Source organism: Phocoena phocoena, chromosome 4 (assembly GCF_963924675.1).
Source record: "Phocoena phocoena chromosome 4, mPhoPho1.1, whole genome shotgun sequence".
Taxonomy (NCBI): Eukaryota; Metazoa; Chordata; class Mammalia; order Artiodactyla; family Phocoenidae; genus Phocoena; species Phocoena phocoena.
Window position 1 is genome coordinate 8,289,782 of NC_089222.1, and position 17,199 is coordinate 8,306,980.

Consider the following 17,199-nt stretch of genomic DNA (forward strand, 5'->3'; position numbering starts at 1 on the left):
GGCTGCAAGATTGTTACTAACATATCCAATACTTATGTTACAAATTACTGGTACATTGTTTATTATGGTTCTAGCCAGGTAGGAACAATTCAAGCCCCTTCCTTTCAAAGGGGGAGAGAAGGAAAAAATTAGCTGTTTTAGTAACTGTACATTTTGTATACTTTTAAGCAACTCTTAAATATTACAGAAAAGTAATAAACATATATGGAGACTACAATGCAGTACCCTATTTACAGTACAGCTGAAGATCGAATTTGAAATAATCAAGTTTGAATGTACATAATTGTTAGTGCATTGACTATTTCTATGTCCAAAAGGGCACAAAAGCCCCTCCCTACTCCCAAACAACAAAAGCTATGTAATGGCCAGCAGTGATTAAACAGAAATCACAGACACCTGGTTTGTTTCATTTTTGTTGAAGAACTTACATGTTTGAAGGGAACACTATTCTTTAAGATGCATTTTATCAGTTTTCATATTCCTGAAATAAGACAGGGTTACATATGATTTTTTTTTTACCCCATTTAAAAAATAACAGGACTAGCTATAATTTAGATGCCACTGATGTTCATTTTTTTCTCCTGAAGATGTGGGAATGTCTCCTTGTGGCTAATCTGTTAAAATGTGGAATGTGTACTTTAAATAAGGATACTAAGTGAAATTACAGGTGGCTTGAATATCGTAGTTAAGCATAAATATCTTTAGAACCTCCTTCCAAAGAAAGAATTTTTTTTGGAAAGCCCAAATGAGTGAGTTCCAAATCTTTTTCACAGAACTGGCTGGTTAACTGTGGGTTCAGAGTCATCTGTTTATATCCCTGGTGAAGAGAAATGAGTCCCGCTAACATTCCAAGGAAATAAGTGTACACACAGCTCTCATCTTCCCCTTTCACTGCTGAAACATTAGTCAGAGGGTCACATGCATGTTATTAAAAATTAAGTTCAAAACACTTAAAATAATTCTGTATTAGAAACTTGACTATCGTAAGTCTCTTCTTTTTGGAAGTCATACTGGGCTGGTTAAATGCTCCAATTCCACTGTTATTAACAATTAGGAAGCAGAAGAACATTCCAGTTAGTTTAAACTGGAGGTTTAGTTACTACAGCACTGACTCCTGGTTGGCTGCGTGGGTTCAGTAAGGTCTACTCCTCTTCCTCTGGCAGAATTTGCTCCTGGATTCTGTGGTTCATTCTTCGGCAACTTTTTAGCTGAGAGATAAATTATCAGAATAAACACAATTAGAATAGCTGTATTTAATTCTTTATATAGATTCACTTAACAATACCAGAAAAGTTGTACTTTAAAGAAAATCTAAGTAAGTTCCTAAAGATAATGGCCAGCCATTATGTTTATAATAAAGAAGCTCAGCTCCAACCCATCAATGTTCTCTGGACTGCCACAAACTTTCTGGAACAAGTCAGGATATAAACGAATACCATCACCCCAGGAGAACTTGTCCTCTACTGTGCAAATTATTACCCCACATCACAAAAGACTGCACCTCCTATTTTCTTCACTTATACACTTTACGCTTCAAACATCTATCAATTTCCTCTCTTGTGGCTGATTAAGAATGCTAATCTGATTCATTAGCAGCTCTTTTGAGACCATGCCTTCAGGATCAAGTCCCTCTCATTAACAGGGACTTGATCCTGAAGGCACTATCTCAAAAAAACATTTTCCAATCTTGAGCCAGATAAGCATGGCTTGCCACACAGTTGGACAAAGCCCCACAACTGGTAGTTATGGCTTTAGCTTTGCTAAGTTCTATGGAGCTTAACAGCTGTTCTCTGGAGTATGGCTCCCACTGATGAGAAAATGTACCAGCTAGATGTAGTCTGCTTGGATCCCAAAGATCCTTGATGTGTTGGGATTCATTAAACATTAAATATCTCTAAGAGCACTGACTGTAAGGGTGGCTAGACACACTGGTTTCTATCAGCCTTGGGGATACATCATTGAGGTAAGACTCTAGCTTTACCTTAGCAGTGAGGTTACACAAAAGCTGAACAAGATCTACCTCAAAATCTAAATGCCTAGTTGTGTTCTGGATCTTTTACAGTTTCTTTGTTGTAATATTCCACGATAGCATTAATCATCTTTAGAATCCTAGATGCTGGGCTGGGCAATGGATCTGGGAGCCAGGAGCACTGAGGTTTGGGAAGAAAAAAAGCGTTCCCTTGGGCCACTTCTCTAGGAATGGCTCTAGGAATGGTACTGTAAATGGTAATAAGATGGTAAATTTCTAGTCAAATGTATTTACAAACAAAGCCCCGCCAGGACAAAGAGTAGGCTAACATTACAAACTTTATTATAATTAATACCAAATTAGGTTTTGGACAAAGTGATCATCTCTCCCTTTGGCATACTTCTGGCAATGGCTTTTTGTAATTAGATCTGAGTGAAATTAGGAGGTTGAAAGAATTAAACTGGAATGAGGAACCTTTAACTTGTACTGGTTAATTTTTATTGTGTGAAGATGAACTACAACATATCTTCAGGGGGTCTCAAAAGAAGTAGTCTCCTGTCTCCTATCTTAGTGAGTGCTACCCAAAGCGAAGCTGGTACTATCTGCTTTGTATATAGATAACTGCAGCTTACCAACCTGACCCTGAATTGATTAGGACTGTGAAAAGCTAAAAATCCTGAATCAAGTTAAGGAAGATGTGCAATGAAAAAAGCCACTGAAGACCTTATCAAATTAAAAGCAGATGATAAATTTATTGTAGACTCCTACTAAACAAGTGTACTCTACTTGGGAACCCATCAAAAGTATAAATATGGGGCTTTCCTGGTGGCGCAGTGGTTGAGAGTCCGCCTGCAGATGCAGGGGACATGGGTTCGTGCCCCGGTCCTGGAGGATCCCACATGCCATGGAGCGGCTGGGCCCGTGAGCTATGGCCACTGAGCCTGCCTGTCCAGAGCCTGTGCTCCACAACAGGAGAGGCCACAACAGTGAGAGGCCCGCATACCGCAAAAAAAAAAAAAAAAAAAAGTACAAATATGAGTTCACTGTGTGATTTATTTAAGTTATTAATGGAGAGGTTACAACTCAATTTACACTTGGAGTTTCTTTCAAGGAAAGAAACATTCTAATTTTAGAAAAGTAAATAAGAGCTCTAATACATAGGCTACTTTCTGACTGAAAGAAATAACCTTATTAGCAAGTCTAAATAAAAGGTACAAATTAAATAAAGCCCATCTGGTGGAGTCTTAATAGCATCAGAAAGGTTTAAAAGTTCAGCCTGATTTGAAGGCCCTATTATCTCCTTGTTTCCTAACTTTTCAGATGTGGTTGTGGGTGTGATCTGTCCCATTTATTGAAAAAAACAAAACAACTATATATTTGTCTCATAATCCTTCACAACTATGCTACTATTTCCCTAATAAAATGCAAGCCTGAGTTTCTCAGGAAAATATTTTACACAGGCAAGTTTTTCCCTAAATGAAGCTGCCACTAAACTCTCTCACCTAGTGAAAAATAATATGACAGTACCTGCAGCTCTTATTGGGTTTTCTTTAGCCTCTGAATCAGCTGTTCACTGGTTAATTTGTATGACTTCAGTATAAAAGAATACTTATTTGGGACCAAGGATGTGGACACCCCAGTTAATAATCACTGCTGTATAATAAAAGATGTTGTGGGATGAGATGAGCGCTTGGCACACGGGCATTGTGGACGCAGCAGGCTGTGAGAGCCACCACAGTAGACCCCTCCCATGGGATCTGCACCTGAAAACTACTAGGAGGTGGCTAGGGTCAATAAAAATATTTTAATTGTTGTTATAGAAGAAAGAAGGCTTCAACTTCATCACCTATAATCAACGACTGTGCAACAGCAATCATTATTAGTTAAAAGTACTTAGAGGAAAGGTAAGAGCACAGTGTAGGATCAAATGACCATCGAGGCAATAGAAAGCCTGGATATTGTTTTGCTTTCCCTTGTTCTCTCTGTGCCTCAGTGCTTTGAAACTTTCTCCATTACAATAATTGCATTAAAACAATTTGTTAAATCTGTATGTACAATGTACTTGTCTGTGTTATAGTTGTCAGTAATCAATGATTTAAAAAGAACCTGAAAAATAAACAAAAATAGTGTTCAGAGCAATGGAGAGATGAAAATAGTTATTGATCAGTAAGAAACAAATCTCATCATGTCTATATGTTGCACTGAAAAACATTACTGAGTTTATCTTCCTTTTCTATAAAAACTATAATCTAATAGAAAAACATGTATTTATCCAAAATTTTCAGTGAAATCTTTAGAAAATCTATCTGCTTGAACTATCAGCTCCAAGTTCAAGCTTTCAACTCACCTAGAAGAAACTTAACTAAACTGAAAGCACTGCAACCCAATGGGTAATAATTTTTCAAATTTAACAATATGCCTAACAAAGTAATGCTTCTGGAAGAAATCTAGGATAGTAGTATAATCATTAAAAACAAAACAAAACAAAATTCCAAGAATTAAAAAAAAGACAGTCAAACCAAATATGCCCCCAGTGTAACTTGTTCTACCTATATTTTTACTGTTTGCAAAAAAGTTAATCTTACCTATTGCCATGAATATTTCATTTACATTCATTGATGTTTTAGCTGATGTCTCCATAAATAATAAACTGTTGTCATCTGCATAGGACTGTGCTTCCTGTTTATAGAACAAAAATTGAGATATATCCTTTGCACATACTATTACTATACCTGCCTTATTTTTGTTATAGAAAAAGAGGCTTCCTTATTACTACTCCAACTTGATCACCTACAACCAACAACTGTATAATAAGCAATTATTTATAGTTAAAAGTAAAACAAAGGTAACCACTGCGTAGTTTATAATTTCCCTTTTGCCTTAACTTCTTGCACTATCCCCTCCTACTTTATCTGGTCTCACATTAAATCTACTTTCAGATGATGAGTTTCGGAGAGAGGGACGACAATCCTAAATATAAAACCCTCTTTGATCTTTATGGCAATTTTACCTATGCTCGTTATTTACAAGGAAGGTAAAGGGAAACCAAATGTTTAACACTGGCTTCAACCACTAAATGGTACCCTTGTATTTAATTCTGAATGACTTCTACAAGCAACATTTTAATTTTGAATGTCATGAATCATTCCTTTGAAAATTCTACAAGCAGCATTTTAATTTTGAATATGTCATGAATCATTCCTCTGAAAATTCTATTACTACTTTACGTTGTCATGCTTTACAGTTTACGTGTATTATTGCCTTTGATCCTCACAGCTGTTGTGAAGAACAACCAATTATCATTCCAATTTGATAAAGAAAAAAAATGAGGTTCCTTTGAAATGTTATGTGACAGGGCCACTTGTGACTATAATGTAAGTGCACTATCTGCCTCTCAATGCTGAGGAGGTAACTATCTTAGAAAGAGTAATAGATACTATACCTCACATGGTTGTCACCAGAATTAAATGAAACCACATGTGCAGATGCTCAGTTTACTACCTAATAGTGCAAGAAATATTAGTGCCCTTTCTCCCAGTACATGTACTCCATCATCAAAAAAGAACATTAACCCATCACTGATATTATACATATAATGGCCACAACCAAACTTCTCTGGTAGAGAAGCTGAAGAGCAAGAGGAGGGGAAGTTTTAAAATGTCTAACTAGAGACATTGCTTTATTTTAAATGACTGTACTTTATTTTGCAGCTGGGAACACTCTTAATTAGCTATATTAGATAACATACACACTGGATTTTTTTAAGCTTTTATTTTTGAAGGCCCTTTTAAGAACCACCACATATATGTATGTGTGTTATGTGGGTATGTATATGTGTGGTGATATATATAGGTAGATAAAAAAAGTTAGGAAGGATACTAAAGTTATACGTGGGGTTTGAGGCATTAGGGTAGGAGGCAATCACCTTTTGCTTTATATATTTCCACACTGTTTGTGAACAATTACTTCTTTTGTAATTGTTTAGGTCGACAAAATCTTTGAATCAACTTATATATTACAATTAAATAAAGATATTAAAAAGTGCAGGTTTATCATGAGATTCTATTACATAGTACACATCTGGCTAAAAACTTTTTATCATTTGCATCGTTTTAAAATTGTGACTGTAATTCAAGTGTGGGTACAGAAGAAAAATATGCGCCTCCAAGTGAAAGTTAAATTCAACATACCTGGAAATCGACAGCTCTTTTATTTGCGAGGTCAGCCTTGTTTCCTGACAAAGCTATAACAATGTTAGGGCTGGCCTGCCTCTGAAGCTCTTTAACCCAGTTTTTGGCTCTGGCAAAGGACTCCTGGGAAACAAAGAAACAGCTATTCGGCACAGGCTCAAAGAATGGCTAGGGAGCGTGTCTGTGAGGCGAGGCTTTAAAGACTGTCCAGTGTGACTCCTGGAAAGCAATTCTTAGCACTACTGTAGTAGCTGAGACAATTGCATCTTATTTTTTAAAATCAGCTTCTCTATTTCATAAAAGCTTTGGCAGAAATGTCATGCTTGGCTAACAAAAAAAGATTAAGAAAAAATCTTTTCTATAATTGAAATTCTGAATACCAAAAATGGATACTCAAACAAGCTTCTTTGTAGAATGCATTTCCACTTACCTCGTTTGTGATATCATATACAACTATGGCTGCTTGTGCTCCTCTGTAGTACATTGGTGCTAGGCTATGGTATCGTTCTTGACCAGCTGTATCCCATATTTCAAACTTTACTGTTGTGTCATCAAGACACACCGTTTGAGTTAGAAAAGCAGCTGAAAGAAGAAAATGTCTGCAATAAGTTTATCATTTTCCTACTAATATTTTAATACTACAGAAAACACCTAGAAACCTGATATACTGCATACCCACAGTTAATAGTGGCTTTAAATACCTGTAAGATCTATGCTTCAAAGCTAGATAAATATATGCTTACATATAAAAATCTTCATAGTAAAGTCACAGCTTGAAAGTGTTTCCTACATTCTTAAAAATTGTGTTGTAATATTAAATAAGTTTTTTAAAGTTCTTAAATTGTTTTACAAATTGTGTATTTAAAAACTTTAAATTGTAACATGACTTAAGAAATATATATATTTTCTTTCTTTCTTTCCTTCTTTCTTTCTTTTTTTTTTTTTTTGTGGTACGCGGGCCTCTCACTGTTGTGGCCTCTCCCGTTGCGGAGCACAGGCTCCGGCCATGGCTCACGGGCCCAGATGCTCCGCGGCACGTGGGATCCTCCCGGACTGGGACACAGAACCCGCGTCCCCTGCACCGGCAGGCGGATTCTCAACCACTGCGCCACCAGGGAAGCCCATTGATATTCTTGAAAAACTGGGGGGAAGGTGGATCAGCATACCTATAACTACCATCTATACTGACAACAGCATACCTCTTGCTCCATTCTCCTGGGTTTAACTGGCATAATCTGGGAATTTATTCCCAGTCCATTACCACTATATCAATATATTTTTTATATTATTCCATCAAAACATCGACACTAATTTTTATAATCGTTATTACCTTAACCTAGACTTAATTTGTTTAATAGAGATTCAATATTAACTCCTAGCTTTCATTCCTTGCCTTATGGATTTTGTGATTTGTACTTTTTCCATCTGTTCTTTTCTGAGATTTTAATCTTAATAATAAAGTAGCATTTTATAATGATATTCCTCCTTTTAAAATTAAGAGATTGCTGTCACATCCTGCAAAGAATTACTGTATCATTTATTTTCTCAATTGCTTCTTGAGAACAATATGAAGTAAAATGTCTATTGTAAGTATGATTCTCTTGGCTCTAAGAATAAACATCAGGAAAAACACCACATGGATGCTTCTGAAAATAAGAAACTGACTTATAAGAGGTACATTATAATCAAGTGAATTGAACTTTAAAATATAACTCTTAGAGTAAGTTTTTAGATGTTGTTAGCTGCACCAAAGACCTACACACAGCCATTTTCCCCAGCATGCTGGCCAACAGTAAGAACACCTTACAGTTCCTTTCCTTCATTAACTTTGGTAGTTAAACCCTGCTGCTCTATCACTCAATTTTAGTTGGTAAGCTCTTTCCTTTTTCTTTCAGCTCAAGATGTATTCAACTCCTCTGAAACTGGCATAGAATTAAGTTATAAAGTTTTCAAAAACTCTGTCCTCCCATGCAAGAGAATTATGATCCAATCCTGTAAACTGTAGCAGTTTACGAGTGATGTTAATCTTAAGAGATTTATTAGTTAATACCAATGTGCTGAATAAACCAAGTCTAATTTGATTTACGTGTCTTCTATATTAGACATAACATTTATTTTCTGTGTTATTTTTATTAGGTCAACTGACTGCTGTACTGGCTTTGGTATCAACAAAACTATAATCTTCTCAATTTTGCAACCATCATGATTGGAAATTTCTTTATTTTGAGTTAATTCTATTAGGGTTCTGTGAATTCTCACAATTGGCTAGTCATATTTAAAATATACTCCAATTCAAACTTCTTTTACCATCCAAAATTAGCAAAAATATCCATTTTTAAAAATCCTGTATTTATGATAAAGGATACCGAGAAAGTACTATGTCACTTTTTCCCAGTCACGAAAAGTTCTCATGCAGAATCAGTATATTTATTTATTTACTTTTTTTTTTGCGGTACGCGAGCCTCTCACTGCTGCGGCCTCTCCCGTTGCAGAGCACAGGCTCCGGACGTTCAGGCTCAGCGGCCATGGCTCACGAGCCCAGCCGCTCCGCGGCATGTGGGATCTTCCCGGACCGGGGCACGAACCCGTGTCCCCAGCATCAGCAGGTGGACTCTCAACCACTGCACCACCAGGCAGTTAAGAATCCGCCTGCCAGTGCTGGGGACATGGGTTCTAGCCCTGGTCCGGGAAGATCCCACATGCTGCAGAACAACTAAGCCCATGCGCCGCAACTACTGAGCCTGCGCTCTGGACCCCGCGAGCCACAACAACTGAAGCCCACGTGCCACAACTACTGAAGCCCGCCCGCCTAGAGCCCGTGCTCCACAGTAAGAGAAGCCACCGCAATGAGAAGCCTGAGCACCACAACGAGGAGTAGCCCCCACTCACTGCAACTAGAGAAAGCCTGCATGCAGCAACGAAGACCCAACACAGCCAAAAATAATAAATAAAATAAATTTTAAAAAAATGTATCAAGTGTCCATTCCATCCTTAAGCCTGAAACCTGCATTTTGCACAAAGCTCTTAGGCAATCTCTCTAAACCTAGAAACCAAAAGAGAATGTCCACCATCACGATTATGTAATATCACTTCAGATATTCTTATAATAATTAAAGTAATAAATTATTGGAAAGAGACATTATTTGGAAGAGGCAAGAAGCCTGAAATGAAAATCCAAAGGCGTCAGCTAAAATAAAGCAGATAGTAAATTCCTTAAATTGGCTGGAACAGATCAAAGAAACAGCCTTACAATACACAGGCAGTGACCAGATTTCAGTGTTATGCTGGAAGGAGACTGGATCCCTATCAAATTAACAAAGAATAAGAACAATCAATTCACTCAACTCCTCTCAGAAGCCATCCTTCATCACACCCTTTTAAGCAGGTCCTACCTTTGTGCTCCCAGAGTTCCCTATGCAAGAACATGTTTCACACTTTATAATCACTGGTTTACATTATCTTCTCCTAGACTAGGAATTTCCTTGAGAAACTAGCTATTCTTGTCCATATTCAATATCTAAAATAAATCTCAGTTCATATAAATGTCCAAAAAGTTTGCTGAAGTCCATGAAAGATATGTACAACTATTTGGGGGCTATTTTGACTACATACAGTTCCCAAATGGGAAAAAATAGGTATTTCAAAAGGCCTCTCTCTACTCAAGTTATTATGTAACAAACACAATCTCAAAGTACCAACAAGATCTTTTTACCTGGGTAACACCATACTGTTAATGTGATATGATAATAAGAGCATAATTGGGGGGGAGGAGAAAAAAGACCAATATTAGAGGCCAGTGGAATGAGTTTTAGGGTACAGTCAAAAACACATTAGAACTACTTAGAAGTGCTGTAGTGCCACAAGGGCAGAAATATGGGAATAGGATAACCCAGTATTATAAACATTATATAACACAAAGACCATCAAGATATCCCAAAGTTCTCAAGGTTTCAAATACTACCAAAGTATTTAACTTCCCCCATAAAAGTCAGTGAAGTACAGCTGACATCTTCAAATCCTCAGTGCTTCTAGAAGTACATTACTAGTCCTTTACAAAGTTGTAAAAATAAATTCTAGCACTCAAAATATAAACTACTACATAAATACTGTAGCAATATTAACCAACCACCAACTTAACTGAATCTGCAAAACCACTTTAATTTATCCAAAACGTCTATTTTCTGGCTAAGAACCATCACTTTCTTAGACCTCTTCATTTTCTCTTCACTTCCATCACCAGCACTAGCAGTTGGTTTTCTTTTCGGGCCCACATTTCACAAAGAAACAGCTTTTACCACTTCGAGAGTTACTGTGTACGCGACGACAAGTAAAGAAAAACAAAGCTGTGTTGAGATGCAGGTGCTGGCCTGTCTAATAGGCTTCCTCTTTGGGCTTCCACGATCAGTTCCTATTTGCAAGCTTGGCAGTAAGCAAGTAACACTTCAGTCTCAGCAAAACTACAAATTACTAAATGACAGACCTTGGGGTCAGCTGAGAGTTGGTGAAACTGTAAATGTTAAACCTGCAAATACCAAAGGCCTATAATGTGTAAGACCTCGATAAATAGTAAGCAAGGAGGAGACACTGCAATACACTGGGCAAGGGAAAGAACATCCAAAATCAATAGCATTAACCAAAGGTTAACCACTCATAAAAAAAAGTTTAAACTAACACCTAAAATGATTCTACATGAACTAAACAGAAGGGCAAAAAAGGAAAAACCAAGGAACCAGTATCACCCCAACCCTCAACTTATTATTTTATCAAATTTGATAGGAAAGAATTACTTTATTAGAACTGACCAAAAATCCTGTAAGACTATCAGGTTTGATTATATAAAAATTAAAAGATTTCAGGTTTGTAAAACATGTATCATACACTCAAAACACAAGGACAAACTCATTTAGAAAAATTTCTATAGTGGATATTATGAGATTAATTTTTAATATGTAGAAAGCTCATATAAATCTTAACTCCAAAAGCATCAAAGATAAATGTGTAAGAAAATCCACAAAAGGCATGTAACAGAAAAAAATCAACACCACTAGTAATCAATGAAATCATCCTCACAGCAAAAATAGTTAAGTATTATCCCTTAACTTAGCAAAATTAAAAAATGAAAATAAAAGAGTGTAGCAAAAACTCATGCTCTGCTGGAGATACTGTATAACTGTTTTGAAATAATTTCGCCAACATGTGGCAAAGCCATGAAAACCTATTTGTTAACCTAGTATCTCATGGAATCTCTAAAAGATGATATGGGAGCAGGAGCGTAGGGAGAACACACCTTTAAGTTCAAAGTATTTTTGTATTTAATAATAAGAAATAACCTAATGTATAAGTGAAAAGGCACTGATGGTTTGGTTAAGTATTAAGATGCAACTAAATTTAAAATACTAATAAAATGACCTCTTAATTGCCAAAAAGTAAAAAAAAGAAAAACAAAAAACCCCACATACATACACACACACACACAAATATATATACATATATATACATACATACATATATATATAAAAAATATTTTTATTCCATGACTACATTCTCCCTTACATAAAACTTTCATGGAAGTGGTGGATTTGATGCCCTATTAAAACTGAAAGGATATAGTTGTTAGAGAGGGGAAGAGCCTTGTTCAACATCTCAGATGCTGATCAGGGGCTTGTGAACATAAAATCCAAGTTAGAGGTTGTTTGGAGGTGAGGTGTAGGGGAAGCAAAGGTTTTTAGAGCCAGGTAATTCAATGGTTGAGTTCGATGGATCTGGATCAAACTTCAGGGAGAAAGATGGCAGAAACTGACCAACTGGCATCAAGGACAAGGTATCAAAGTTATCTGTGAAGGTAGAAATTGGTTTGTTGGGAAAATGAGTATCAGTGGCAGTAGTATTATAATGCAATATAATGAATTTTATCAGACAGATGAGCACTGACTTCAGATGATAAAATCGTACACAGACAAAGATATGGATGGTCTATGGCAGTGGTCCCCAACCATTTTGGCTCTGGGGACCAGTTTCATGGAAGACAATTTTTCCACAGATTGGGGGAGAGGGGTTTAGGAGGTAATGCGAGCCATGGGGAAAGATAGGGAGCAGCAGATGAAGCTTCGCTTGCTTGCCTGCTGCTCATCTCCTGCTGTGTGGCTCGGTTCCTAACAGGTCACGGACCATTACCAGTTTGCGGCCCGGGGGGCTGGGGACCCCTGGTCTATGGGACTTCCCTGGTGGTGCAGTGGCAAGAATCCACCTTACGATGCAGGGTAGGTGGGTTCGATCCTTGGTAAGAGAACTAAGATCCCACATGCCGCAGGGCAACTAAGCCCGCATGCCACAACTACTGAGCTCACACGCCTCAACAAGAGAGCACGTGTGCTGCAAACTACAGGGCTCACACGCTCTGGAACCTGTGTGCCGCAGCTAGAGAGAAGCTCACGCGCCACAATGAAGAGCCTGCAAGCCGCAACGAAAGATCCTGCATGCCACAACTAAGACCCAAAGCAGCCAAGAATAAATAAAATAAATAAATAATAAATGATAAATCTTTAAAAAAAGAATATATGGATGGTCTAAAAGCCAACAACGGCCAAAATAAAAGCTGCGGCCATTTTTTATTTTCAACTGTATATGTGTATAGAAGAGAGTACCCAGTAGACCATGGCAGCAAAGAAGATGAAGACCACGTATTCTTGGAAGAGTTACAGTTCAACTAACGCAAGGAGGAAGGTAAGAAAGGGGATAAAAATAGATTGGGGCAGAAAGGAAAGCGTACACAGTGATTAAGCCCAAACAGAAAACACTCCAAAATCCTGGCAACAAAGTAAAAATTTAATATAGAGATCATATATAAAAGATGGCCATACGTGGGCTTCCCTGGTGGCGCAATGGTTGAGAGTCCGCCTGCTGAGGCAGGGGACGCGGGTTCGTGCCCCGGTCCGGGAAGATCCCACGTGCCACAGAGCGGCTGGGCCCATGAGCCATGGCCACCGGGCCTGCGCGTCTGGAGTCTGTGCTCCACAACGGGAGAGAATGCAACAGTGCGAGGCCTGCGTACCACCAAGAAAAAAAAAAAGAAAAAAAGAAAAAGATGGCCGTACAGATGGCCAAGAAGCACATGAAAAGCTGCTTACCATCACTAATTATTAGAGAAATACAAATCAAAACTACAATGAGGTATCACCTCACACCAGTTAGAATGGGCACCATCAGAAAATCTACAAACAACAAATGCTGGAGAGGGTGTGGAGAAAAGGGAACCTTCTTGCACTGTTGGTGGGAATGTAAATTGATACAGCCACTATGGAGAACAGTATGGAGATTCCTTAAAAAACTAAAAATAGAATTACCATATGACACAGCAATCCCACTACTGGGCATATACCCTGAGAAAACCATAATTCAATAAGAGTCATGTACCACAATGTTCAATGCAGCTCTATTTACAATAGCCAGGACATGGAAGCAACCTAAACGTCCATCAACAGATGAATGGATAAAGAAGATGTGATACATATATACAATGGAATGTTACTCAGCCATAAAAAGGGACGAAATTGGGTCATTTGTAGAGACGTGGATAGATCTAGACTGTCATACAGAGTGAAGTAAGTCAGAAAGAGAAAAACAAATATCATATATTAACGCATATATGTGGAACCTAGAAAAATGGTAGAGATGAACAGGCTTGCAGGGCAGAAACAGAGACACAGATGTAGAGAACAAACGTATGGACAACTAGGGGGGAAAGTGGTGCAGGGGGTCATGGTGGTGGAATGAATTGGGAGATTGGGACTGACATATATACACTAATATGTATTAAATGGATAACTAATAAGAACCTGCTCTATAAAAAATTTAATAAAATAAAATTCAAAAATTCAAAAATAAATAAAGATGGCATAAATTAATCAAACAAAAAAAAGATGGCCATATTCCCAAAGTAAATCCAACTTATGAGATGATCTATATAAATACTCATCATATTGAACTCATTCTTAAAGACCAATAAGCATTTGATAAGGCTTGATATCCAAAATATACACAAAACTCCTACAACTTAGCAACACAAAAACCCAAACTACCCAATTAAAAAAATGGACAAAGGACTTTAATAAACATTTCTCCAAAGATAAATGGCTGGGAATTCCCTGGTGGTCCAGTGGTTAAGACTTGGCACTTTAACTGCTGAGGCCCAGGTTCGATCCCTGGTCAGGGAACTAAGATCCCACAAGCCATGCAGCATAGCCAAAAAACCAAAAAACATACGCACACACACACACACACACACACACACACACACACACACAAAACCACATGGCCAAGAAGCACATGAAACGATGCTCAACATCACTAACAGGAAAATGCAAATCAATACCACAATGAGATACCACTTCACACCCATTAGAATATCTATTATCAAAACGGAAAACAAGAGTTCCCAGGATATGGAGAAACTGAAACCCTTGTGCACTGATGGCGGGAACGTAAAATGGTGCAGCCACTGTGGAAAACGGTATAGAAATTCTTCAAAAATACTAAACACAGAATTTCCATATGATCCAACAATTCCACTTCCAGATATATGTCCAAAAGATGTGAAAGATATTTGTACACCAATGTTCACAGCAGCGTTATTCACAATAGCCAAAAGATGGAAGAGACCCAGGAGTCCATCAAAGGATAAAATAAGCAAAATGTTGTATATACATAAAATGGAATATTATTCTGCCTTAAAAATTTTAGGAAGAAAATTTTGACACGTTTACAAGATGGATGAACCTTGATGACACGCTAAGTGAAAAAAGCCAGTCATAAAAGGACACTATCATATAATTTCTCTTATATGAGTGAGGTTCCTAGAGTAGTCAAATTCAGAGACAGAAAGTAGGATGGTATTTGCCACAGGTGGGGGGCGGAGTGGGGAAATAGGGAGTTATTGTTTAATGGATAGGGTTTCAGTTGGGCAAGATAAAAAAGTTCTGAAGATGGACATGATGTTTGCACAACAATGTGAATACACCTAATGCCATAAAACTGCACACTTAAAATGGTTAAAACTGTAAAATTTTTATTACGTGTATTTTACCACAACAAAAATCATTCAAGCAACATCTAAAGATAATTGTTGCCAAACGAACGCAATCTTGGAAAATATTAATGATACATAGGGAAGTCTTCATGAAGTCATGCAAAATGAGGATCAGTTTTTCTCCGAGGAAGATATACTTTTTAAAAGACTAATTCATGCAATGTTTTTCAGAAATAATATGGGAGTAACAGAGGTCAATGTGTTTTTCTTTTACTATTATAGCTTGACAGTTACTCTTAAAGGACACCACCCAACTCTTCTAAGGGAATCACTAGCCAGGACATAAGCTAGTCACATGTCACTAGTTGAACATTATCATACTAATATTTCTGATAGTACATTAATGTACACTGTTTTAAAATTAGTCGTAGGAGTTTGAACTTGGTTAGTATTAAGTTAGTATCCCAAACCCAATCACCCTAGAATGAACTGATAAAACCAATATTTGAACCTTCAAGGCTGAGAGTCTGCGGTTACCACACCAAGGGCACAATCCTTAAAGTCTTTACTCACCTGATGGGTTTTATATAACAATCATGTTCCAAATACTAAAATGGGAAGCAGAATGAAGGCACACGTCACAAAGAGGAAAGGTGAAGAAATGGGAGAAAGGGGAGAGAGAGGTTGTTAAAAGCTATTAGCTAGTATCAGACAAATGCTCCCCAACAAACATCAAGAGAAAAAGTTAATGAAATTAACTCAGCTTTAAGGGATATATGTCCATGAAAGACATTTAACAGATACTTTGTTAAATAGTTTAAACAGTATTTTTTAAAATTCCTATAATGTGCAAGCAAAGATGACTTCTGGTTCTGCATATAAGGAACTTAGAAGTCGCCACTCCATCCTGACAAATGAAAACCTAAGTAAACTGAAAAATCAACAGTTGTTCTTAGATCTGAAAAAGAAGTGAGGTCACAGAGCAATCTGTTGTCCCCCAAACTGGAGAGACAAGCCAGGTGGATACAGAAAACCACAACATGTAAGGGCTGAAACCTGAGGAAACCAGTGCTGGTGTAGGAAACTGTAATTGACAAATTGCTGGAGGTTAGGTATGGACAAATCTGAGTTAAAAACTCCAGGGGAACCCACCAGACATGGGGGAGGAGGGGGGCACCAGACTTTTGTGAGTTTTGCATCCAGGAACTTGATCAGGTTCTCACAGTACATATCAGAGAAAAATCCCTGCCTGCTCCTGGCAAGGTAAGAGGAAAAGGAACCATTTTGAAATAAACCAGACTAGCATGTTCTTAACAAAGCCTGTCCCCATGAGAAACTAGTTAACTAGTTAACCTGTTGGAGTGTTATCAGACTCTTAACTGACTTGGGGGAAGGAATATCCAACTCAAGCCAGTTCTATCCTTCCATGTGGGAGAAGGGAAATCTCTAATTCCAGTCCATTCTAGCTATCCTGTCTCAATCCAAGGGGAGTAGAAAAAAACTGATGACCACTTGTGAAGTTCACTGTTTAGACAAACAGGCTCACTAAAAGACAGACCTAATCACAGGACTATAGAGTGGTTCCTCCCACCACACACACACCACTTTACTGCACTACTAAAGGCCTACTTATGGCACTTGCTTTTACCCAGTATATAATATCCAGCTAGCAAGAAAAATCACAAGGCATACTAAAAGGCAAAACACAGTTTGAAGAGACAGAGCAAGCATCAGAACCAGGAACAGCAGAGATGCTGGAATTACCAGACTGGGAATTTAAAACAACTAGGATTAATGTGCTAAGGACCCTAATGGTAAAGACAGAATACAAGAATAGATGGACAAAAAAAAAAAAAAAAAAAAAAAAAAAGAATAGATGGACAATGTCAGCAGAGAAATGGAAATCTTAAGAACACCCCAAAATTGCCAGAGGTCAAAAATACCATAAGAGAAATAAAGAATGCCTTTGATGGGCTTATTAGATGACTGCACATGACTGAGGAAAGAACCTCAGA

General features: G+C 37.7%; 1 protein-coding gene across 2 annotated transcripts in view; it reads right to left on the minus strand.

Annotated features, from left to right (window-relative positions):
• Window positions 1–579: 579 nt before the first annotated feature.
• The window catches only part of RAB5A (RAB5A, member RAS oncogene family), a 29,954-nt gene continuing 13,334 nt past the window's right edge, over window positions 580–17,199 (minus strand). The window contains exons 3-6 of one of the 2 annotated variants that reach the window (XM_065876008.1): window positions 6,590–6,741; window positions 6,160–6,282; window positions 4,555–4,648; window positions 580–1,208 (exon numbers count right to left, since the gene is read on the minus strand). In XM_065876008.1, coding sequence (XP_065732080.1) covers window positions 1,093–1,208; window positions 4,555–4,648; window positions 6,160–6,282; window positions 6,590–6,741 — 485 coding nt within the window. In that variant the 3' untranslated portion in view covers window positions 580–1,092. The remainder of the gene's footprint in view (window positions 1,209–4,554; window positions 4,649–6,159; window positions 6,283–6,589; window positions 6,742–17,199) is intronic. The other variant, XM_065876009.1, reaches the window with a different exon arrangement.